The 26,809-nt window shown below is 35.2% G+C and overlaps 1 protein-coding gene across 2 annotated transcripts in view; it reads left to right on the top strand.

Moving 5' to 3' along the window:
- Positions 1–26,809, top strand: part of Phlpp1 (PH domain and leucine rich repeat protein phosphatase 1) — a 232,899-nt gene that overhangs the window by 141,410 nt on the left and 64,680 nt on the right. For both annotated transcript variants that reach the window (XM_004858445.4, XM_021239231.2), the window contains exons 5-8: positions 18,055–18,201; positions 18,660–18,890; positions 24,366–24,568; positions 26,328–26,388. In XM_004858445.4, coding sequence (XP_004858502.1) covers positions 18,055–18,201; positions 18,660–18,890; positions 24,366–24,568; positions 26,328–26,388 — 642 coding nt within the window. The remainder of the gene's footprint in view (positions 1–18,054; positions 18,202–18,659; positions 18,891–24,365; positions 24,569–26,327; positions 26,389–26,809) is intronic.

Genomic DNA, 26,809 nt, shown 5'->3' with positions numbered 1-26,809 from the left:
CCTTAAAAAGTAAAATAGAGCACTCCAGAGGGCTGGGGATTTAGCTCAGTGGTTCCAGCGCCTGCCTCACAAGCACAAGTCCTGAGTTCGATCCCTAGTACCAAAAAAACCCAGAGCACTCCAAGTGGCATATTATCAACGTGTATTTTATAGTATAGTATATGATATAAAGCTATGACTTTGATATAAAGTGGAAGGTTTTAAAGTTTTGCATTGCAGTAAAAGTTTATTCTTTATTTTGCTTTAAGCATGGGGATGTAGACATAGGCAATTTTGTATGTGAAGTCTGAGGAGCTGGTGAAGCTGTTGCTGTGTTATCCTTCAGAAAAAAAAACAGGCTTTAAACTAATTATTTTTTTTACTGCACGTTACTACAAGATGCTTGTCTTTCATCCCCATTGTCCAAGAAAGATTTTATTGATGCATTCAAAGTAATAAGCATATAATAAGCCTCATATACACATATTCATAATACATGTTTTATGCCAGGAATTTAAATTATATGTTTAAAAAAGTCATTTGTATTTGAGAAATCGTTAATATACTTTTTAGTGTCCAAATAGTATGATTTTGAGACATGTTATATGTTTAATTACTTATCTTTATTTGCATAAGGAATTTATGCCAACCAATCACTAGTGTATGTTTCTTTTTTTTTTTTTAGTGTATGTTTCATAGGGAACATGTTAGAGAAGTATCAAAGGGCAATTTATTTTATGTTTTTACCCAAGTATAATACAGTTATAACATGTGGGAGGAGTAAGCACATATCCCCTTCGTTTTTCTTCTAACTGCAAATTTTACAGTACATTTAAACTGGTATTTGCACCAGCATTCCAAATCTGGAAAAGTGGCGTGCTGATGTACACACAGAGATCAGCAGTTTCAAGAGGGAAAACATTGTTCTTGGAATGACTACTTTTTTTTTTTTCTAAAATGGCATTGTAATTCTTCAAATTAGTTTTCAAATATGGAGAGGCAAATATCAGTAATGTTTGGTGTTTTACTGATATCTTTCCTCATTGTTTGCTCTCACAGTCACTAGTAACTATAGTGTGTTATTTACATTTTTTTCTGTTTTATTAATAGGTAGCATTTCACTTATGACAACTGTATCTTCATTTCAGGGACCCATCTAGTCCTTATGCAAGATTGTCATTATTTGCAGTTATCATTAATAAAATATGAAGTTTTCTTATAAAGTCAGTGAAAGAGATAATTTTTTGCAGGCTTAAATTCAAGGATTATAATTTTACTTCCTTTATTTTGTTTTTAATACCATAGAAAATAGTATGAACTTATTTACACAATTATATTGGAGCTCAAGTATTTTACTGTATTCATATATTTAGCTCTTAAATTTATGTTTTTATCATTTGTTTGATAAGCCAAATTTCATTAGTGTCAAATATTTTACCATATGAATAAATTTAGCTTTTTAAAGTTTTATCAATTTTTAAATAATTGATCCTTTATTAACATTTCATGGAAAAGATCTAGAGTTGGGAGTGTATAGGACACAAAATTTTTCCTGTATCCTGAAATTGTATCCATGTGACCCAGAGTATTAAATTGACAGGACAAATTAACTTGAGAAAAGCATACATATTTTTACATGTATATGATAGCCTCCTTTGGAAAATGAGACCAAAAGAGGTGGCAAAACCTAAGTGGGCAGGGGATTTAGCTCAGTGGTTCCGGCGCCTGCTTCGTAAGCACAAGGTCCTGAGTTCGATCCCCGGTACCAAAAAAAAAAAACAACACACAAAAACCTAAGGGCTGATGTGCTGGGGTGAACAAATGTAGTCAGTTATGGAAAAGTAACTAGTAACAAAGTTACCTTTGTTTTTTGTACAGAATTCCTTTAGGCTTCATTCCTCATCTTTGGCAATAGGGATGTTTCTCTCTTGCTGGTAGAGGGAGGGCGCCTTTCACATGGGAGGGGAAGTCAAGCACTGTTCTTGTACCTACTGTTGTGTTCTTAGCTTAAAACAATCCCTATGCCAAAGAGGCATTTTTTTTTTTTTTTATTCTTTCTGGCATGGGGGATCGAACTCAGGATCTTGCATTTGTCAAGCAGATGTGGCACCAGTGACATCCCCAGCCCCAAAGAGGCATATTTTGGGGGTGGTGTGTTGTACTATCTTTCATGAAGGTTGATAGATTAAGTTTTTTTATCATGATACCCTGCAATGTTTAGAAGAAGCATATGGAAAACAAAGTGAAAAGAAAGTTTGATACTAATAATTTGTGTGTGCATGTTTCTGGTTCCTTTGTCCATAGTATTTGGAAAGTTGACCACTTAAGTTGAAGTTTAATGTCTTTTTAAAGATCATTTTAATTTACTAATCATTTCTACCTATCATTTTTAGAGACTCATGACATATTTATTATTGAGATACACTCAAATTGCTTTTTGTATATGTGAAATTAGAAAACTTACAAATATTTTGCAAGTTTGAAAATATTAGTGTGTCATCTTTTTTTTTTTTTTTTTGTACCTGGGATCAAACTCAGGTCCTTGCGCTTCCCCAGCAGGCAGCAAAACCACTGAGCTAAATACCTGGCCCTGCCTTTTCTTGATAATCGCTATTATCACTTCCATCCATGAATAAGGGACATGAATTTGCCTTCCAGGTCTTTTTGTTTGTAGGTAAACTGATACAGAGAAACAAAGCTGGCACATCTAGAGGGGCTAGCTGGTTGCAGGAATGGAATTGCTTTAATAGGAAGAGTACTAACTTTAATATCAGTGGAAATTGGTATTTTAAATGACTTGAAAAATCCTGTATGAATTATTGTGTTGTAATGTCCTATTTTTTTAAACATTCTCCTTTGAAGACAATTTTATTGTCGTTTGTTACTGTTCCTCACAGTTTCACAAAATTATATGCAATAGTTTAGAAAACCTTTTTTTGTAAAGATGTTATAATGCATGAGAATAGCAGTATTGCCTTAACTTTTAAACATTTGATGTTACAATTTTTGCCTTAGTGACTTACATGGTAGATACCTTAAGGAAAGAGTTGACCTTAGTCTGTCACCTTTGTTACTTAACCATATTCTTTGTTTATCCTATTTGTTCTGCTTGGCTTTGAGTTCCTCCAAGGCAGGAATCAAGTCTTCCTCAGAGGTCATGCTAGGTAGACCATTAAATATATACGCTGTAAATAAATGAATACATGAGTGAATGGCAGTGGGAATTGTTGTTAGTCATTCAGTTATATGTTAAGCATACTTTACCTCTTTGCAGTAGGTATTTATAGCAACTTGTAGAGTGCAGTGAGACTCATAATTTATCATTATATTTCCCTTTGATTGAAAGTATGATAAAACTGCACAATAAGATGATTCACAAAACATAACATGGAAACAGATTTATAACAAAGGATTGGAAAGGAGTTGAATTAGAAAAGGAGACATTAGGTTTAAATGGACAGTAGGATACTGGGATTTTTGTTTTTTTGTTTTTTGTATTTGGTTTTTGAGACAAGAGTCTTGCTTTGTAGCTTTGTAGTTCAGGCTGACCCTGAACTCACCATGTAGCCCAGGCTAGTCTCAAACTCACTGTGATCCTCCTGCCTCTGCCTCCCAAGTGCTGAGATTACAGGTGTGCGCCACCACACCTGGCATGATACTGGGCTTTCTAAAGAAAACAAACTGGGTCTGTTCACCATTCTTTAAAAGTACTCACATTCTCTTAAGGGCCGGGGATTTAGCTCAGTTGTTCTGGCGCCTGCCTCGCAAGCTGAGGACCTGAGTTCGATCCCTGGTACCAAAAAAAAATTAAAAAAAAGAAGAAGAATGTACCACCCCTTGTAACCTTGATCTGCCAAACCCAACCTAAGAATTCTACCTGCTCTTCAAAACATGTTTGCAAGCACTTTTGTTTCTTGAAGCTTTGGTTATTTCTCAATTCCATGTGACCTATTCATCTTCTAGATTGTTAGCTTTCACTTGTCACTTATACCCTTTATAATAAACACCTGAAAAGTTCTGAAATTGCCGTTTATAAATTTCTTGATAGTAGGCACAGAGCTTCCTTATCTTGTATGCCTTCACCACTCTCTGTACTTAGCATATTTGGCCTAGGTATGGTTTGGATATGTGTGTGTGCATGCGGGTGTGTATTGAATTATTGGCTGTCCCACCAACAAGGATGTTTGTACTCACAAACATCTAAAATGCCTTGAGGCATGGAACATGTGTGTAGCACTCAAGGGACTATTTTAAGGTGACAGCTGTGATTTAATATGATTGTTGACCAATCACACTGCACTAGCTGGCACCTAAAGATCAATTTCAGTGAATTTAGGAATTTGTGATAATGATTGCTGTGGTATAAATGAGTACAGTGTTATACAAAATAAGGTAAAGACTATCTCTGGATCAAGGAGGGAATAAATTAAAGACTAGAAGAAAAGAATTGGTTTCAGTTTTGATTAGATGTAAAATTTGTTTTAGCTGAAAAGACAAGGTGGCATGGTGGAATTTCTCTAATGAGAGAACAATGGGAGAGACTGAATGAAGTTGAGTTGCTGTGCAAGGTTGTGGGTATTATAAAATGAAAGTTATGGAAAGGCTTTCTTGCTTCTTCATGATAGCCCACCCTCACACTGTAGGGTGTACAGTGGACCCTTGACTTATACACACTTGATTGGTTCCTGAGGGCTGGTTTGCAACCAACTTAAGTTGCTTGTAAGTTAATACAGCTGAAATCTGGATGTTTACCTGGGTACATGCTGTAGATAACAAGAGGCAAATGAATCTTCTGTTAACCTAATTAACCCAAGTTATTCATATGTCAGTCTGGTTGTAACTTGAGGGTTCACTGTACTTCTTTTCCTACTTTTACTTGACCCAAACTCACTCTGCCATGTCTGTTTCTTTTCCTGCCTCTGATAAAACTTTGTTACCATTAAAAAAAGAAAAAAGGAAAGTTATGGAGAAATGATCAACAAGACACTAATTATACCTGGCATTTATCAAGTATCATTTTTTGTGGAAGTCTCAAATTTCTACGTTTTTAATCCCTATGGAGTTGAAAACAAATTACCTTATTTCTTATTCTCTTGTTTTGGGGATCTGAGCATTCCAGAGGTAGAAAGTTATTAATGTTAATTACTTATCCTTACCAAAAGTTTACATTTTCAGGTTTTTGAGATTTTTTAGAGAAATTTGTGAAAACGTCTTCAATTGGAAATAGTGATGATTCATTAGCATAGTAGAGTAAGAAGTGATTTGCTAAAATATTTTGCAACTCATTTGTCAGAATTAGACTGCAGTACTTAGAACTATTTTAGCTTCTTTGAAAATACTGTCTTGTATGAAAAGTTACAAACATTATAAGTTGCTCATTCCTCAAGAAAGGGTATAGTCAATGTAAAAGAAAAATTAAAAAAAACACTTAGCCCAAGTATTACTCAGAAAAAGAGATAATTTTGAGAAAGAATTTTCACTACTGGGGTTTGGTGAGGCTTGCCAAATGTTAAAGGAATTTCATAGAATGTATGGAATGTTCTCTTTTCATTTAACAGTTCCCAGCACTGGAGTTTATACAGCTTTGCTTTTCAGATGGAATTTTGATCCTCTTGGGAATCCATTTCACAGGATTCCTATTTTCCTTCTTGGAGAATTTGCTCAAAGGAAAGCCTTTAGATGATACTGAGGGCTCTGAGATTGTTGTAGCCTTTGGTCTTCTTAGATTATGCTGCCTACCTCATTTCTAGCAATAGTGCTGTATTTTCTTTTTCTCTTAATACAGCACATTTTGAAGAGAAGCACAAAGGGAAACAAAAAATTTATCAGCTAGACTGTATTAAATTATACTTTGCCCTGTTGACTTTTGGGGATTACTTAAGATATTCTTTAACTTTTTCCCCACTTTAATAAAAAGTATGGGAGGGAGTGATATCTTTAAAAGCTTTCGCTTGATTCCAATTTAATTATAGTATCCTACTCAATTCTATTATTCTTTGAATTAGTCTCTAAGATTTAACCTAACTCCAAGAGTTTAATGTAAACCACCGAATTTGTAGATATAAGTTATTCTGAGTGATAATCAACTTTTTACTCTGTACAACTTTTAGGAGACAGGAGTAATCATGGTGTGAGAGGGCTAACATAATTATTTTTGATTGTTGAGGAATTATCATCTTAACTTGGGACTTAGTTTGATTGACATCATTACCAATGTTTTTGAAATAATTCTTTGATAACTATTATGAGACCACTGCTAGACCAGTCATGCTCCTTTTTCTCTTTCTTTCCACTACCTCAAGTCAAACATGTTTAACTCTCAAGCTCATTTGAACAACACATACTTTGAAAATTGAGAACTCATGAGAGTTTGTTTTTCCTTATAATCTTGATGTCATTCATCATGTTTCATAGTAATGGAGCTTTTAATAGGAGGAACCACATGCCTGGTGTTATTTTTCATGGGTGTGTTAGGATGATGACACTAGATCTGGCAGAATATTGATGATGGCCTCTGTAAAAGCAGGGCACGCCCATTTCTCCCTGGTGATGTTTTATGAACTTAAGGGAAAGTCCAACTTTCTGAATAGTTGTTCTTTCCTCTTTTTAAGCTTTCTATCAAAATGCATACCTTAATATATATAAGATACATAGATATGTATAGGTGGTGGGAGGTGCCTGTAGATGTAGGGGATATGCAGTATGAGAAGGGGAGATATTATTTATGTGCTTTGCAAATCTAAGCATCTTAGGATGGTTTGTTTCGCTTAATTTGAATTTTTTTCATAGGTAAATACCAGTGTCTTCATTTTGAGGTGCTATGTCATTAGACTAAGAATCTTAATAACCACTGGGGTTCTAATATTTTGTCCTGCTTAGTATTTCCCAAATACACTGTAGTTTTTGCCCTCCAAAACAGTATTTCTCAAAATATGATCCATGAAATGCCTGTATCAGAATCACCTGGAATATTTACTAGACACACAGATACCCGTTTGTTTGTTTTCTTTCTTTAATCCCAGGCCTCCTAAATCAGAACCTCTGGGAACAGGGCCCAGGGAATTATATTTTTAGTGGTGCATGTTAACTTTTTAGAAACAGTCGCACCACACTATTCTCCTTAAATGCTCTCTCTTTGAGTCAGTATCTCCCTATTCTTCTTGTTCATATTCCTTCAATTAAAAGTAAGTGTCCTTCTCTATAAGCACTCGTTATTCTTCATCTTATAAAGTTTTAACTTTCTCCTTTATAGGGTAGGTTTTTCCCTAAGTTATTTCAAATTCCTGAAGGTGAAAACCATGTCTAGTTCATGATTGTAGGCTTCAGACACCTTTGTCGTAGTAAGAACTCAGTAAAATTTAGTGAATGAATGATTCCAGCCCCAGCCTTTTTTGTGTGTAGTAAACTTTTGTGTATTAGACATTTTTTTCTTTCTGTTTTACTATGGATATACTTGGTCTGTTTGCAGTCTGTACCTTAAGCTACTCCTGTCTAAGCATGTTTTCATGACATAATTATTCTCTCTGGCTTTTGTTCATGCTCACTTTCTCATTCCTTAGGTAATGGAATATCCTTGATGTAGAAGCACTCTTCCTTTTTATATATCCTTGAATGACTTGACTGGGACTCTATCCAAGTATACTGTGTAGATTTTTGCTTCTTTGCTTTGAGAAGTGAAAACAGCAGTCCATTTCTGCCTTTTAGAGAAATCTTTTTACTTTGTTATCACTATAAGTGTGGTTAATATTAAACATCTCTTGAATAGTATTGACAATTAAATCGCCTAATGATAGGCAGATTTATTAATAAGAAAAATGTCATGGAAAAATTAAGAAACTATCACATTTTTAAGATAGAAATTTATTTCTTACCCTTCTAGAAGCTGGGAAGTCCAAGATCAAGGTGCCAGCATCTGATAAGGTCCTTCTTGGCATGTCCTCACATGGTGGAAGGTAGAAAGAGAAAAGGGCTGCACTCACTCCTTTAAGCTCTTTATAAGGGCACCTAATCCCATTCATTTCAAAAAATTTTTAGTAGTACATTTTGTAGTACATAATGATTACATTCATCATGGGGAGTTGGTATATGTATATAACACATCCTAATTTTTTTATGTCACCTTCTCTTCTCCTCCCTCCCCCCCCACCGAGAAGCAGTCTCATAAGAGGGCTATGTTTAATTGTAACCTGATAGCATACTTACATACCTCTCTTTTGTATTTTGATTCTTATACTGCCAATTTATAAAAGAATTAGAAAATGACAGATTTATACTGCTTGTACCACATTGTTTGCAGGAATTTAGTTTTAGTACAGGGATTCTTTAGATCTAGTGATTGTTATTCCACACGATAACTGTCTCATGATTTGGAATGGTTTTCTCTGGAGCTGGCCCCTGCACACTCCCTTCTATGCACACTCCTGTCCTATGGGCAGGAGCTGTCTTGTTTATTGTTGTATCCATAGGGTTAACCTGGCCCAAGATCTCACAGTTAGTGCTTCTTCCTTGAATTATTTTAAAAGAGTAATTAAAATTTTAAAAATTTATTTCTATAGATAATGCTTTAATTTGCCATACTGCTATATATGTCCATTTTAATTACTACCAGCACTGAAGAATGTTCTCCGTATCTTTAATTCTTACTTTGGCAACATTATGTTGGTGAGTTTTTTCAGTGCTGTGATTGAACCCAAAACCTAACACATGCAAAACATGCACTCTACCCTGAACTATAACCTAGCATTTATGAATTTCAGTTTTCATGTACTTTTGGTTTTTAACATCTCTTGCTTAAATTTTAATCAAATCCTTTTGTGGCTATAAATTTTAATTTTTATTCAAGTAAAATAAGCATGGTGCTTTGTTTTGTTTTTTGTCATATGAGAAGGTGGCAAGCTTATTTTACTTGTACTAAGAGTAGTTCATGGTGATAAGGATTCAGATAGGACCTTTTCTGTTTATTTTGACAAGTGTTGAGACTCTGGTTCCATGTCACAGTAGCCTTTGTCCACTGCAGAGCCTCCCAGAAGATGATGGCACACCCTGGAAATGAGACTGGTAGACTTCTTGTGCCTTAGAACAGGGGGATATGCATAAATTCATATGGATTCACTTCAGAATTCATAAAGGGATAACAGGAAAAGCATTCCGCCAAGAAACTGAAAAGACCAGAGAGTTCAGTTGGAGGGCAATAGAATTTGGGGTGTGGAGAGCAATGTGAGAGCCAAAAGGAGTTGAGCCAGGCCTTCTGAAGAGTAAGTGTTTCCAGTAATGCCAAGGAAAGTCCAGTGAGTTTAATGTTTCTTGTGGCAGCACAACCACAGACAGATTCAGGAACATGGAGTGAAAGCTACTTTTTCTTGCCTTCTGTATCCAGGAAAGCTAGCCCATAATATCTTTTGCATATTATTTTGCTTCCAGAACTACTATAGTACATGCTGGTTTCCCTATGTCATGCCTCGTGGGGACAAAAACACTAAAACATGTCCATAGCACTGAGTTCATAGGTTAATAAAGTATCACACTAAAGGAGTAGCTAACATAAATTATAGCTACCAGAAAGAAAATAGTTATACATCTATCTAATATTAGTATGAAAAAAAGTCAGGTGGAATTAAGATCAAAATGTGAATTATAAGGAATATAAGAATTAGAAGGAAATATAAGAGAATACAAATGGTTTGTACCATTTTGGGGTAGAATGAGAGAACCTTCTGAAGTAAGGTAACAAAACATAGACCCCCATAAAAGAAAAAAAAATTGCCAAATTTGAGCAAGAAAAAATTAAAAATGGGTATATGGCAAAAGTCACACACTAATTAACAGAGAAGGAACAACTAAGCAGTAAGCTGGGAGGGAATATTTGTAGCATATGATAATACAGGCAGATGGTATTCAGGAAGCACCTACAAATTGATGAGTGGAAGATGAACGGCCTGGTAGAAAAATGGGCAAAAGATATAAATGTGTGTATCAAAGATGATTTAGAATTACCACTATGTCACAAAAAGAAGCTCAACTTCACTGAAAAAATATAAATCAAAGTGACTTGATGTCTTATTTTTGACCTATTGGATTAGCAACCATTGAAAGGATGCTAACACTAAATGCTAATGAAAGTAGCGTGGGGAAAGGACCTTCTTTTACATAACTTATTGGAAATATGAATTTATACAACTTTTTTTGTATTTTTGCAGTCATATTAAAATTAATTTGTACATATGCTTGCGCCTGTCAGTTATACTTTTACAAATCTGTGTTCACAGTTCCTTAACCAAAACTCTTGAGGCTATTTGTTTTCAATTTCAGAGATTTTAAGATGATATAAAAATAATGCAGGGTATATATGCTGTATACCATATAACACTTCCTGCAGGGTTTGGGACAATACCTCATAAGCATTCATATTTCTAGAAAGAAGCAAATGAATATTCACATCACTTCAGGTCAGCTTTTGCTAACACATGAATTAGTGCAAAATCTAATTTTTCAGAACTTTTGTATTTCAGTTATGGTTAAAGCACTAAGTATTCATAAGTACTGCAAAATAAAATCATTAATATATAAGTGGATACAGATCCAGAATTTTTTTTTTTTTGCAGAATTGTAACAACAAATTCTCCCCTACCCTAACCAAAACACTACTACTACTATCACTGTTAAGTTGGAAGCACTTCTAAGGTCAGTGAATGGAGGATTGGAATGAGTTGTGGTACATTTATGCTCTGTGCATTATGCATCTGTCAAAAGACTTGAGTTAGATTTTTATGGACTGCCTCAGAAAAATTGTTTGCATTAGATGAAAAAACAAATGGTAGAAAAAGTGTGTGTAGTATAATCCCATTTTTTAAAAAAACAGGAAAAGGGAAATTATTGTCACTGGTTATCTCAGGAGGCTGGGATTTAGAAGGAAGTAGGAGAAACTGTTAGCTTTTTCTCGATATGCTTCAATATTTTGAATTGTTAAAAAGAGCATGTATTGTTTTGGTAATCAAATAAAAGCAATTTTTCTCTTAGAAGCAAGCAATAGTGAGTTTTATCAAGGACTGACATCTAAGGGAGATCCACTCTAGGCCACTAGGGATGTTACTTTTCACAATTAATGCAGAGCAGAATAAGCCCACAGTTAGACTTTAAAACTCAGCAACTCCTTCATTACTTAATGCAGAGGCCTAATAATTCCCAAAGTGTACTAGGATCTTCCACCACAGGGAAAACACAGGTTAAATAGGGCTTGTTATGATGAGTTGGAAATCTTTTCGTTTAGGGAATGTTTTCATCACACTTGTTGTGAATTCAAGAAAATAATATTGATTTTTCTGTAGTAGGCTAATTGAGTAAAGCAAATACAGTCTCCTCTTCTTGGATATCATTAGTGACACTGATTTTGAGCATATTTGGAATATGTTTAAAAACAGAACTACTGGGGTTGAGGGTGTGGCTCATTTGTAAAACTTGTGCTTAACATGTGCGGGTTCCTTGGTGCATTCCCAGCCCTAAAACAAAAGAAACAAAAAAATCCATCATACTATTATTTTACAGTCAAATTTTCCAAGTGTATTATGTATATCTTTAGTTCTTGGGAAGAAAATTGCTAAACATTTAGATATATCTAAAGCTAATTAAAATTGTATCTTCTAATAGCCATCATGCTATTTACTGTGAGATATATGTAAGTTTTGTGTAAATCAGTTCAAAAGCAACTTTGCAAGTGTGAATATAGTGAATAAACGCTAAAGGGGGAAAAATTCAGCATGCTTTTTGATCGTGACAGACAAGCCTAGAAGAGGAAAGTATATGAGGATTGCCAGCCTTTGTATTTGTTTATTTCTGTCAACTTTGGAAGTTGTATAACACTTTTTTCTTTTCTGCCCTTGACTAAAAATGACCCTATTTCATTTTCTGAGGAAAATCTACTTTTCTTCCAAGTAGTTTTTGGGGAGGCTAGAGTGACATAAACTTACAGAACTGAAAGATACTTGTTTTTAAAACCTTTATATCTAAATAATAGAGGTAAAGAAGTTGAATGCATGAATTGATACATTTTAACTTTTCTGATTAAGAAACTAAGCACTCTTCCCTTTTGTAGAGTTAAATAATTTGCCTAAGGGAGTCATTGGAAGATTATGCCTCAAAATTTAGTAACTGAGAGAAAAAAAATCATTTAAAGCCAAGTATAGATAATGACACATTTACATGGTATATTGTTGTGTAGATTAAAAGGGAAGTTAGACAAATACAGGAACAAACTAATAATTACCCTATTCCCTCAGTAGCAGTTTTAAAGTGCTATTCCTGTTCTGCAGTTAATTAGTGAACTTAGAGAAAGGAGGTGAAGTTTGGAGAAAGGAAGGAACCTGTAAGAAAAATAATAGACCACACCCCTAGATACTTTAGCACATTTCTGGACTAGATATAGTGCTGTGTTTTATAATGCAAATTATAGAAATGTCATTAATTCTGCATAGATGATAGTTCTGTTCTAAGATTTTTTCCCCGTCTCTACTTTTGACCTCTGTTATTTTTTAGGCTCCAACCTGACAAATAATCATGCACTTTGTTAAATGGATCTTAGGAAACCTAAGGTTTAAAGACTTCAAGGCTTCCTTATAATCCAGATACAGTTATAGTTTCTGTTTCTGTAGGTTATTGAGTATATCCAGGGAGTATACACTGTGCCAATATTGAAAAATAGAAGTGTGCTTCAGGACTTTGGACTAAGTCACACCTGAGTTCAAACTCCCACAATGCCCCTTGCCATTTGTAAAATGTAACAGTATTAATGGTGTGTCATGTAACTTAATTTTAATAATTAAAACTGTTTTTTATTAGATTCTGCATCAGTGTTAGCTTGATTTCTTCTGAGCTCTATTGTAGAACAAATGGATCTGAGTTATATACTTCTTTCTTAAAGCAGGCTGCTTGCTCTGCAAAGTGAACTCAGTCTTTTCAGATTGCTAGGTAGTTTAGAAGCATTGGGTCATGCTAGCATTGGTTTGGATAAAAATATACAAAGTGCTCAAAATTTTCACTGTCTCAGTTGCTGACCATAATGCCACTTTTAGCAGAAGAAAATGAGAGTGAAAAGGTAATGCTTCCCATATACTACTCAGGCCAGTCTTTTGACCTATGGGTTAGGTTTATTAGTGATAGGATCTATATTAAATTCCTATAAATTGTAATAAAAGAGGAAGAGGAAAGATAAGAAGTAGAATGATGTTAGAAGACAGCAGAGTCAAGATTATATGCAGTAGTCACAATTTCTCTCAGTTTTGTTTCTTTATCTGTGCGCTTGGGAAATAGACAATGACTTCGAAGGCCCCTTGCATTCCAGCTTTTTGATAACCCATGAGAAATAAACATATCCACTGACTTAGGCCACTTGAACTATCCTAATAAAATACCTTAGTGTAGATAATTTATAAGCAATAGAAATTCACAATACTACATTTAATAAGTGGAGAAAAGATCAAGGTGCCAGCAGATCAGGTGTTTGGTGAAGGCTATACTTCAAAGAAGGCATTCTTTCCTTATGTCCTTACATGATGAGAGGACAAGGCAGCTCCCTTCAACTTCTTTTATAAGGGGTCTAATTCTATGCATAGAGTGGCCCACCTCTTTTTTTTTTTTTGGTACCGGGGATCAAATTCAGGACCTTGTGCTCACAAGGCAGGCGCTGGAACCACTGAGTTAAATCCCCGGCCCTGGCCCACCTCTTAATACTGTCACATTGGGAACTAAGTTTCAGCATATGAGTTTTGCAAGAAACATACACTGATACCACAGCATCTACTTTAAGTAACTTTATCCTTGACACTGTGTATATGTATATACTAGGAAATATATATAATGTTATACATACATTAAAAATGTTTTAAGAAACAATAAACCCATAGGTTTTTTCTTTTCCTTTTATCTTTTAAGCCATCAAGTAGAGCCATCCCTATTACTGAACTGACCAATATAGTTGTTATGATCGTTAAAATACTTTTTGCTAATCTTAAATTATGTGATACTCTGATTCTCCTTTGTTACCTGTATTGAACAACTGTGAGGAAATATCTGTGAGTGAATATAAAGATAGAACTGAAACAATAAAGTTCCATTCCCTACCTTGCAGGGGTGTGAAAACTAGTCCACACACCCAAGCTGTGTGCACCCTTGGGCCTGTGAATGCACATGCAGGGGGGAAGTGGACCCAGGGACAGGCCCACACAAACTGGAAACAGGGTTAGTGTCATTTGGGTAGAGAATGCCAGAATCCTGCTTATTCTTAATATGGAAAAAGCATTTCTCCAATGGAAATATAATGTGAATCCCGTATGTAACTTTAAACTTTCTGCTATTCATGTTAAAGGAAGTAAAAATAAATAATGAAATTAATTTTAATACTGTTTCATTTAATCTATCAAAATTATCACTTCTAAAAACTTAATGAGGGCTGAGGATTTAGCTCAGTGGTGCTGCCACTTGCCTCACAAGCGCAAGGTCCTGAGTTCGATACCCGGTACCGAAAAAACTTAATGAGATAGTTTATATACTTTTTTTGGTACTAAGTATTTGAAACTTCCCTAGATGTTGAAAAATCCAAGATCTGAAATGCTTTAAAATCTGAAATTTTTTCTGTGCTGACATGATGCTCCAGAAGGTTTGGATTTTGGAGTTTTGAATTAAGGATGTTCAATTGGTAAATCTGTACAGATATTCCAAAATGTAAAAAGCTCCAAAATCAACTGGTTAAGGGATATTCAACCTAGCTGGGTATGGTGGCACATGCCTGTAATCTCAACACTGGGGAAGCTGAGACAGGAAGATCACTGCAAATTTGAGGCCAACCTGGGCTACCTAGTGAGTTCAAGTCCAGCTTGAACTACACAGAGCGACCCTGTTTCAAAAAACCAAAAATAAAAAAAGAGGTGCTCAACATGTATGTATTTTATACTCAGAGAACATTTCAGTTTGGGATATTCCCATTTCAGGTGCTCAGGATTCCCTCTGAGGCTCGTGTTTTTTTATTGGCTCTTGTAGTTACAGGGGAAGGGACCTGGCACTGTTCTGTAGGGAGTACTTGGCCCAAGTTTGAGGGTCATCCTCTTTACATAAGTCCAGCAGTGTTTTGTCATTGAGTTGATGAAGGAAATAATTGCACCTCTTTATATTTAGAGCTGGTAGCCATTTCAAAATATGGTAGATGCACACATAAAATGAATGGGGGATACTTGTTAAGAGGCATTTTCTCTCAGCTTTCATTTAAGACTTTTAACTGTGGCTTACTTTGCAACTTACTCTGTTTTTCTTTTTTTTTTTTTTTTTGATAGCAGAGATTGAACTTGGGTCCTTGCACTTACAAGGCAGACAGTGGAACCAATGAGCTGAATCCCTGACCCCTCTCCTTTTCTTTATACTTAGCAGTAATAGAGTCCTAGTAAAATTGTCTGCACAAATGTCCCACTCTGTTCCATTATTAACCTATGCTCCTCCAAAAGCCAGTGCTTCTGTTTCCCATCTTCGGTAATTACTGACTGAAATTTTCCTGTTCCCCACTTTCTGAAGAGTCCATGTATTGGGCTGTGTAATATCTAGTGGATCTTTTTCTTCCTAGACTTTAAAAAGTTAGACTTAATAGCATGCAGATTTTAAAATTGTGGACTATTTTAGCAAATGAGGAAAATTATCTAGAAAGTGAGGTACTTGGGAGAGAATTAGCAGTCTCATCTGTAGTGACCAGGACAAGCATTGTATCCCAAGTAGAGTTGCCACATTTATGAGGGGAAGAGGGGTGGTGGAGCAAGTGCAATTTAAATTTGAATTTCAGATAATGAATAGAAAATTGTTAGTACAATATTTGGGACATACTCATAATTAAAAATTGTTTCTGAAATTCAAAATTTAACTGGATATCCTACATTTTATTTGGCAATCCTATTTCAGGACTTGTTTACCCTCTCAGAAACTGAGGCCCAAGCAGTTTGTACTTATGTGGATCATATATGCTTATATTTTACTGAATTAGAATTTAACCTGAGATATTTTAATATACATTAATTCATTTAAACAATGTTAAAATAACATTGTTGTTGTGAAATAATTGTTATAAAACAGTGAGAAGAGTGTCATTATTTTATACTTCTGCAAATCTTTTAGTATCTGGGTGGAATTTTGTGTCTTTATGCATGTGTGCTATTGCAAGGATATGTACTATCTAGAAATCCTACTGAACACTTGAAAGAAAATGAAAATGACAAAAATCAAATGAGATCTTAGTATTGTCATAAAATAGGTTTTTGTTGTTTTGTTTCATTTTGTTTTGTTTTTTGAGACAGGGTCTTGTTATGTAATTCAGGCTAGCCTTGAACTCACTATGTAGCCCAGGCTGACCTGGAGCTCTCAGCAATCCTCCTGCTTCAGCCTCCCACGTGTTGGGATTATAGGCATGCACCACCATGCCTGGCCTATGAAAATAGTTTTGACCTTGGGGATTTTCTCAACAGGTCTCCCAAGAATGCTTTGAGAACCACTGGACTAGGAATAATAAACCCTGTAATTCTAGATTGTGTTTTATAAATCATAGGTAATCAGAATAGAGGATAAGTATGTTTATTTTACAAGGTCTAATGGATCAAAGTATAAAATGGAAAACAAACAACTTAAAGGGATTATTCAGGTTTTACAGTAATTCTTTCACTTTCTTTTTGGTTCCGGGGGATCGAACTTGGAACCTTGTGCCTATGAGGCAGGTGGCAGCACCACTGAGCTAAATCTCCGGCCCTCACTTTTTAAAAATTTGAAATACCGTTAGGTCTATACTTACTGATATAAAAAAAATGGCTATTGTAAATAAAGATATAAAAAACAAAGGTAACACTTTGAGCTTCTCAAATAGGTGCATTGTGAGCTTGCTGTGTAGACTAAACTTTTACTTATCTTTTTAGGATAAGGTTTAACATTTTAAAATATTAAATAGGTCACATGATAATTTCTTTAAAATGCTGGTTGGGTTAAATTGGATCTAGTTTTAAGATGTATGTATATACATACATACTTATCTAGTATTAGGCATGGGCAGTTTTAAAAAGAATTAACATAATGCAATAACTGATCTAATTCTCATCTCATATAGAAATAGTGTAGAGATTGGCAGTGGGCCAAATGTAAGAATGCACAGAGAAGTAAAAAGTAAACATAGGTTCTGCAGTTGCTTCAGTTGCTTGCGTAACTGAGAAAATGAAAGAGCCATTAACAAAAATAACCAGGAAAGGGAAGTACTAGGATGGGATGAAGGGAGCAAGTTCAATTTTAGACAGGAAATGTAGGGTGACTCAGGAAATGAAATGGCGTGTGATAGCATTGAGTTGTTCACATAGCAGTGAAATTTCCTAGGAAAACAATATAGAATGAGAAAGAAACTAGCAAAGAATGTGTAAGAAGTACTTTGGGTTGGGAAGAGGAGAGGTAGAAGATGACGACTAGGGAGAACCAGGAAGAGGCCATGTGAGAAAAATGTTGCTACCGTGAAATGAGAACTTTTCAAGAAGGGCAGCAGTATCAATTTGCTGTTCCCTGGGGTCCAGGAATGGTAGTAATTGGCTCTTCAATTTGGAATTACAAAGTCTTGGCTACCTTGGACAACATCATTTGTCATTTAGTTTTGAACTTAAGAGAACAGAAGCAGAAGTTTTTGACTTGTCTGAAATAACAGAATCCATAAGAGGTATGATAGCTTACCAGCTCTGCCTGTTCTTTGTTCTTCTTCACCAAGATCATTTACTTGGGTGTTAATTATGCAAGCTGAGATTTAGCTAAAAAATTACTGTACCACAGCTCACTTCCTCAGATATTTAACTTTATTATAAACAAGTTTGTTTCTAAATATAAGGTTTACATTTTAGATAAAACACTGGTTTTAGAGTCAGTTGTACATTCTAACTCTGCTGCTCCCTTAAACTGAGTGCTCTGTTGTTGTCCCAGTTGTATTTGGGAGTTGGACTAGATGATTTCTACAGTTGTGCTAAAACTATGTGATGTTATACACCTGTGACATTTGTCCTTTTTTTTTCTTTTGTGTTACTGCAATAGGTTCACCAAGTTGAAGAGTCTTAACCTTTCCAATAATCATCTAGGAGACTTCCCCTTAGCAGTCTGCAGTATTCCAACTCTGACAGAGCTGAACATGTCCTGCAATGCCCTGCGAGCAGTCCCGGCCGCTGTGGGGGCAATGCACAAGTGCGTACTTTAAACCTCACTGTGGAATCTGTGTTGGGTTCTAAGAATGTGAGATTAGTTAACCTGTTATGTTGGTCCAGTAAGTCTTGGACACAGATCTAGAGCTCAAGCTTGTGTAGAGTTCATTTGTTAATATTCAAACTCTTGAAAATCTTTTAAAAATGGAAATATCCTGGGTAGAACTAAAGATCCCTCTGGATGAGTGCCTTTAAATGTGTAGGACTGGGTTATTTTCTGATTTTCTGAGTTGTTTTGAATTTAATAACTTAAAAATAACTTTAAGAAATAAGGAAAGATGAGTATTTGGGCTACTTCACATCGCAGCTTAGGTTTTTTCCATTTATACCTACCCAATTGAGAAAATTGGTCATAATTTTCCATACTATCAACTTGTGTATTGATAATGAATATGTAAAAAGTATACTTATCTTCATAATTCTTAATGTTTTCTTTAATAGTTTGCAGACTTTTTTGTTGGATGGAAACTTTCTCCAGTCCCTTCCTGCTGAGTTGGAGAACATGCACCAGCTCAGTTATCTTGGACTTTCATTCAATGAATTCACTGACATTCCAGAGGTATTGGAAAAATTAACTGCTGTGGATAAACTCTGTATGTCTGGAAACTGTATGGAGACCCTTAGGCTACAGGCTTTAAGAAGAATGCCTCACATTAAACATGTGGACCTAAGGTAACAATTTTTGAGAAATATATCCTATTTGAATGGTTGGCTAATATTTGTGGAGTAGGTTGTAGCCTTCTCGGTGAGATTAGCCAAAGCATATAGGCGGATTAAACTAGGACATATTTTTCTATTTCTGCCTAGAGAGAAGAAGAATGATTAATAGTAGAGTTTGCTTCTAAGTGAAACTGGTTTAAAAAAAATTCTCTTAACTTTGCTTTTGCAGATTTGATGTTTTTATTTTAATCTGTATAAATAGGACCTTTGAATCAGATTTTTACAGCAAATGAAAATGATATTGTTGAGAGCAAGTGGAAATTTTTCTCTTAGTCCTTTGTATCTGTAACCTATCTGAGGCATTTGACATCATTGAGCCTCTCCCTTTTCTGAAATTATTTTCTTTCCTGCACTTGCTTAATAGATTTATCCATTAAATAAAATATATTTATTTTACTTCTTTAATTTCCTGTCTTTCCATCCAAAGTGTTCTGACTTTAGTTTACCATTCTTTACAAAAATTTAAATCCAGTAATTTTCTATCAGATTGAAGTTTGGCTACGGCCTCTACTTTCACACCCTGCAAGAACAGAGAACTTGCATTTTGAATCCTGATCACAATAAACCCTCACTGGACAATCCTTGCTACATGATAAATGCTTAGCATCCATCCTTTCCTATGTAAGATTTAGTTTTATTTTCTAACGGTTAGAGAACCAGTGTATGAGGAGAAAACCTTTTAAAACCTCTTTTAAGAAAAAGCAAGAGCCCACTGTGGGCTTGAGTTTTTGGAAAGCAGCATACAGGTGTTAATTCTTAATGCTAACTTGCCCAATTTGATTCTTTTTCAACAAATTACCCCTTCCTCATTATCCAGGTTAATGACCATATACTAGCCAAGTTAAATCTTCAGCAGTTTATGCTGAAGATTGCAATTTTTGAAATTTTACATGAGATTCATATATGTTACCTAGAAAAATTTAAGGAACAAGAATTTGAAAGGAAAATTTATATTATGTTCCACTGTTACAGGCATTTGAAAAATGGAACACTAAGTATTAATCACTATTAACACTAGGTTAATCTCTGTGCCTTTGTTCTTATCTGTACATTACAGTTAATGACAAACTAATTCCTATGGTTATGGAGAGAATTGAGTTAAATTGGCTAGCACTCCCAGCAAGCATTATATTCTGATACTACCTGACTGAGGTCTTTTCCCCACTGTGGAACCTACTCAACTGTCATTCTTAGCATATTTACACCCTCTTTGTTATAGATGGATCTGTCCTTGTTTTAGTTCACACATTCCTCTCTATTACTAACCCTTACTCAGGCTTGTCCAGTTGCAGCAGCATAAAGTAGTGGCATGCTTTGCTCCTTTTTCTTCTCCTTTTTTTAAAAATAAATTTTATCCCATTCCTCCCTTTCCCTTGTTCCCCCTCCCCTCCCTATGTACAAAAGTGTTGTTCCCATTTTTCCCTTCTATTTTCGCTTTCTGTTCTTGCCTTGTTTCTTCTCCTTTATTGTGGTTTGGTTATATCCCAGTCACACAAAGAATTGCTTGACTTCATCTTTCCTCGGACTAAAAGAATCAAGCCTGTCCTACTTCGTGAAGTGAGCAATTTGCAGATCTAGAAATCTTAATTTGAGAAATACAAATGTTCTAATTTATCTGACTTTGAAAACTTACTGAAATGAGACAGGATCAGGAATGAAACACTTTGTCTTGTTAATATTATTTGCCTCTGAGTCATTTGGATGTTGAAAACCCTCATACTCCAAAATTTAGGCCCTTTTGTATTCAGTCGCCTAGTGATATTAACTTTCTAGATTCAAAGATGATGTGTTGCACTGATCTCAGGGAACAAGCATAAGATGATTTCTGAGTTACCTAGTACATATAAAAAGACATCATTTTTTTCTTGATCTGAATTAACTTATGAGCAAGATCAATGTAATGTGTCTAGAAGTAACATATCTTATTAAGAGACTTACAAATTCTTCAGATTTCTAGTTCTAACTTGAATCTTTTTAAAGGACATCAGATATAGGATATTTAAATACCAGAATATACATTGGACACTGTCTGAATGTTAAATGACTGTGAGTAGATAACTACTTCTCTCCAGGCTCCTGAACTCAGGAGGGAAAAATCTGGTCTGATTTGCTTGCAATTCTGCCTTGCTACTTTAAATTGAAGCTAGTGGAATAATTTAAGAGGCATTTCATTTAGTTTCTCTAAATGAAGGGCTGGTTTTATTGATTGAGTTTCTTCTTTCAAGTGAAAATGTTATAGCAGATTAAAAGTGATCATTTTTCTTTTAATCTTATTTTTCCTTGCATTAACAGTCTTTGAATCTCATATTACTTCTGTGGCATCATTAATCGCTCCCTTCCCCTGTGCGGCTGCTACCCAGTTTTCTTTCCTCGATCACTTCTTTTTCTATCTGTATTTTCTGTCTTAGTGGTTGTATGTACTTTCAGGCTTCATCTTTGACCTCTCATCTCTGTGTTAATCATTCCTCAGTCTTTCCCCTAATCCTTCTTGGCTTCCAGCTAGATAATTTCTCTTTGATTTATTGTATTAATAACCTAACCTAATACATGTGAAACAGAGGCCCAATTTCTTTCTTTACTCAACCCCCTGTATTCCTGTTTTGGTGATAGTAATACCACCTCATTGGTTATCCAGTCACAAAACTTTTGGCTCTTAGAGTCTTAGACTCTATTTAGTCTTCAATCAGTTCTTTTAAATCAGTTTGTCTTTCATTTTTTTTCTTCTTACTGCTACTGTTGTCCCCTAACTGAACCAGTTGCTTCCATTGTGCAGCCTCTCATGTAAGCACAGTCTTGCTCACAGCCTTTGATTCTCTAGTTCAAGGTATTCAAGCTTTCCTCTCTGGCTTCAGCCTGCTAGCATATGACTCATTTGAAGGTGAGGCTCTAACTCAGAACTGCTCAAGTGTGGCCCTCTAGCCCGGAACAGCACTACTTTCTATAATGAGATGTGTATAAAAACTGTGACTGGTATTTTGGAAATGTATGATGATTGAACATTGAGATAATATTCTAGTGCTTTATGATAGACTCATTGTCAGGGAATTGACTAGTTTAGGTGTTGTCAGACTTGCATGTGGTATGAGCTGTATTCTGGCCGGGTGCAGAACTACACACCTGTCTGTGATGAATTAGAAGTTTAGGAAATAGAGCACTATTCTTATTTATCCTTAGTGCCCCCAGTGTTTGCACTTAGGTACAGTTGTTGATAAGTATTGCCTGACTGATACACCTTTCTGTCCCTATTACCACTGTTCCCACATACCCTTCACTCAGGCATGAAATGCACCATTCTCTTCAATTCAGACACTACTCTCCTGCTTCCTGTGGACTGCTTTTCTTCTCCTGTTTACATCTGTCAAATTTCCCTACCCTTGGAATTGAGATGCGTCCTTTTCCATGACATTCTTTGTGACTGTTCTATGTGTTTCATTCATTATTATGGTATTTATCGGTGCTTGTCATTTTTATATTGGAACTAGAAACTATAACTGATTCTCCTCAGTAGATTATGAAATCCTTTGAGAAACATCTCATTTTAATCATCCCTTGTTATTGCCATAAAGCCATAGGTTGTCATCGTTGTCATCACTATTAAAGCTCTGTACAGTTTACAAAATACTGGCAAATATATTACTCATTTCATTTTCTTAATTACTTTGCAGGACAGTGAAAGTGTTTTCCTCATTTCAGAGATTAGAATTAGGCTCAGAGGTGTTCGGTGACTTGCTCAAGGCTCTGTGTAATGTTGAGCAGACAGCTGAGGCTAGAGCATAATACTTGAGAGTGTCCTTCTGTATGTGGGGACTTCTCAGTAAATATTTGTGAAATAAAAAAATACTGTATCAATGGAAGATGTTATTGGAAAGGAATTATAACCACATTTTGCCTCTTTAAAAGTTTATCCTAAATATGTCTATTATTATATAAGCCTAAAAACTTTTGATTTTGAATCATAGCTGGAGTTAGCAATTTAAGATAAATAATGTGAAAGTTAACTTTCCTTTTCTTCATCATAGATTTTCTATTGTTTCCTCATTAAATCAACACATTATTTCTAGTAGTAATATAATGACATTGTGAGTATGTGTGTGTGTGGCTGTTTCAAATGAAGGTGTAATGCCATTATGAAAGTTAGTCAAAGTAGAGTTTGGGAAAAAATGGAAAAAAATTTAATTCCTACAGCCTGTTGTCTTCAAAATGAGGTTTGTTTTTCCTTTTTTATGCAGTGTTACACATTCTAGTAATCTAGTGAACATTTGGAAATAAGCAAATCGCTGGGCAGAGGCCAGTTTTTAAATCTTACAACCTAGGACAAAAAAAGAGAAGGATCCAAAAACATCATCTTGGGGACATTTGAAGAGGCCATATGCTGTGCTTGCATCTTGATGAATCCTAGCTCTGTGCTATCACTCATCCTTGTGTTTCTATGGCTTTATAATATTGCAGTTAATCACTTACGTAATTTTATTTTGCTAATGGGCAGAAATTGAGTACATACATAGAACCTTTGGCTTTTTCCTAAACTCTATCCTTAATATCAGTGCTTTTCTAATCAAGTACATGTTTTCAGCACTTAACATGCTTATTGTAAGAAGTAGAGAGTTTTTGTTGTTGATTGTTTTTAGAGAAGTTAGGCATAGCCTATCACGCTGGGAATTGAGATTTTCATTTTTTCTTCCTTTTGAAGCTAACTTTATCTTTGTTATATTGTTTCCTAGTCTGCATTACTACTTGTCTTCTGGGAGCTCATTCATAGCAAAATCAGTCAGTTAGCTAACTAGTTTTCACAGCTGGAGATTCTGCCAGTTTTTCCTGATGCTTTGCTCTATCCTAGAATTGTTCGTCTCCATTGTTGTCCCTCATTTTATGATTTCTCAGTGAATCCTAAATGTTAAATTTCAGACTTTCTGCACTTTGCTCTTTCATTTAATAATAATCCGAGTCCTGGTCTAGGGCAGTTGAAAATCTTTCTATTCTCAGCTCTGGTGCTGTCATTCATTATGCAACTTGCATTCATTATTTTTTCCTACATTCACCTCTTAATTCTATCATTTATGACTCTCCATCTACCCACTCATCTTTTCTCCTTCCTTGAATATTCAGTGTAGTTTTAACGTGCTTAATATGTTGTCTTGTGTTTTTTCTATTATGATTTCAGTACTTTGACAATTTCCTCTCGAAATGAATTAGTGTAGAATTGCTATACTCCTCTCCCAGCCTTAATCACTTAAATTCTGTTTTTGAATGTATTGTAAAAGCTAAGACCTCTTAGAATTGTAGCTCAAAATAGCCAGACGCTAAGATTAAAGAACTCATAAAGAAGTATAATACAGTAAGACCTTTTCATCACCCTGTCGTGTTAGGGTATTGCTGTTTGTTTATAGCATTACAGTTAATTGTGATCTCTGTGTCCTTTTCCTCAAGATTGAATATAATTAGGAAACTTACAGCAGATGAAGTGGAGTTTCTGCAGCACATCACTCAGCTTGATCTTCGAGACAATAAACTTGGTGATCTAGATGCTATGATTTTCAACAACATTGAAGTTCTACACTGTGAAAGGAATCAGTTGGTGACGCTAAACATTTGTGGCTATTACTTAAAAGCACTCTATGCTGCTTCTAATGGTATGTAATGTAGACATAACATCAAAGCTGGTCTTTTTCAGTTCTTAGAATTTACCTGGTACTGTAATCTCTGCTTCTCTGATTTTTTTTCTTTCCTCATTTAATTAGTAAAATGTATCAAGTTTTACCAAAAGTCACAAAGAAGAATGCTGGTTTGATGTTTAAGGGAATCAAAAAAGAAAATTTTATTGTTTCTAACTTGGTTTTTTTCATGTTATTTAAATTACTCCCACGTTGATTTGTTTCTTGTGCTTCAAGTGAAGGGGAAAAATGAACTATTTCTTGGACTGCCTTGTTAAGGTAGAAATCAGGAGTGAAAGGAAAACCCATTGTGGACTCCATTCAAAACTTGCACTTTCATGTTTTATTAACATATAGAAACACCATAAAACAAGAGTCTTAATCATGTAGTAAAATCTCTTTCTTGGAATTTGAAAATCATGGCTGGCCCCAAAAAGAAAAGGTCATACAGGCATGCATTTGCTAAGGTGACAGTCTCTGTCCCCTGCAATCAGCAAACTGAATAAAAACAAGTATTTAGTACAAGTTATACAAATGTTTATCAACCAACTTGATCTGTGCTTTGTATAGCTCATGCATTTTAAAAGATAAGGGATCTTTTAAAAATATACTTACTGTCATCTCATTGGAAAAATAAGCCAAAAATTAAATAGATATAGGATATAGATATAAATACATAGATATCAGTTTGGGTGAGCAGTGAAGAGTTGCAAGATTTGAATAAGTAAGGGCATATAAAACGGGAGGAAGAAATCTGAATGTGGCTTGTTCAGCAATTTGGGGAGAAAACAGGCAGTTCAAAGAATTATGGGATAATGGCTTGGAGTCAGATGGTAAAACATTGGACCTCGTTCAGTAAACTATAGAGAACCAGGAAAGATTCTTAAGTAGAGGAGATGTGTGACAAAGCAATGCCTTCAGTGTGCTGATATGAAAACAGTGTACAGATGTTTTGATCGGAGAAGAATGAGAGAGTCCCCAACTCTGTTAATCCACATTATTGGGATGGGCTTCGTGTAAGGTAATGAGAACTTGTAGCCAAGGCTGCATATGTTGATTTGAGACTCATCTGCATCTCGGTGAGTACATGAAACTATTCAAATTAAAATAACTGGAAGAAAGAAGAGAGCTGGTACAGCAAGTCAATCTCCAAGTCCCTCACAGGTAGTAGGGGCCAGAGTAGGCAGCCAGATTAGGAGCTGAGCCTGTGAATCACTTTGCAAATGCAGCAAAACCCTTGGAGTGGACAGTGATGTCACATTTCATAAAGTTCTCAAGAGGCTGCAGATTTGAGTAGAAGAACGAACTCCTTTTTGTCCCTCTGGAGTGGTGATACTGAACTTAGAGCTTTCAGTGATACCAGCAGCCCACTGTGGCACTCGTGCTGTAGGTTCACCACCACTGCTCTAGAGAGTGCTGTTTCAGTAGAGTGAGGAAGGCAAAAGCAAGATTCATTTGGGTTTTTGGAATGAACATTTATAAAATTTTGTTATTAAATTAGAAGTTCTCATTATTTTCCTATAGTTTCTGAGTTTACAAGTATTTTGTATTTTCTAAACAAATAGGGAATAGTACATTAGAAGTTCCCTTTATGTTCCTGTAGTTTACAAATTTACAAGTGTATTGTACTTTTTAAACAAATAGTAGGGGATAATGCACAGCATTTATTCTTCCTACAAAATGAGTCTTTCTGTGTCACTTGGATAGTAATGTTTTTGTGGATTTTTTCCCCTCCTAGAACTTGTTCGACTTGATGTTTACCCAGTTCCAAATTATCTGTCCTACATGGATGTTTCAAGGTAAGAGGATAAGTCTTAGAGTACTCTTGGCTGTACTAGAAAATCATTTCGATTTTTTTGTCTGAATCTATACATAAGCAATCTTACTAGATTTTGAGGGAAATTTAAAGGTCTCATCCTCCAAAACTGTATATAATATCTGTCTATTAAAAGACATTTGTGCATTGTGCTTAATACAAGAATAATTCAGGTGTCATTTTGGGAAACAATCTAAGTACTAGGTTTGAGTTTGAAAGATTAGTGAATTGAGGGTTATGACTTAGAAGTCCATTAGCTCTTTAATTTTGTGAACCATGCTTTATACTTTTCCCCAAAATATTACCTACTATTTTTCTTTAGATTCCCTTTTTTATTTTATACTGTATTTTTTTTTTTTTTTTTTTGGTACCAGGAATCAAACTCGAGTCCAAACTCGAGTCCT

The sequence above is a fragment of the Heterocephalus glaber genome, unplaced genomic scaffold (genome assembly GCF_053883595.1).
Source record: "Heterocephalus glaber isolate CG9 unplaced genomic scaffold, H.glaber_assembly_v1.0 deba00000331, whole genome shotgun sequence".
In the NCBI taxonomy this organism is placed as follows: domain Eukaryota; kingdom Metazoa; phylum Chordata; class Mammalia; order Rodentia; family Bathyergidae; genus Heterocephalus; species Heterocephalus glaber.
This window is presented reverse-complemented; position numbering and strand designations above follow the sequence as displayed.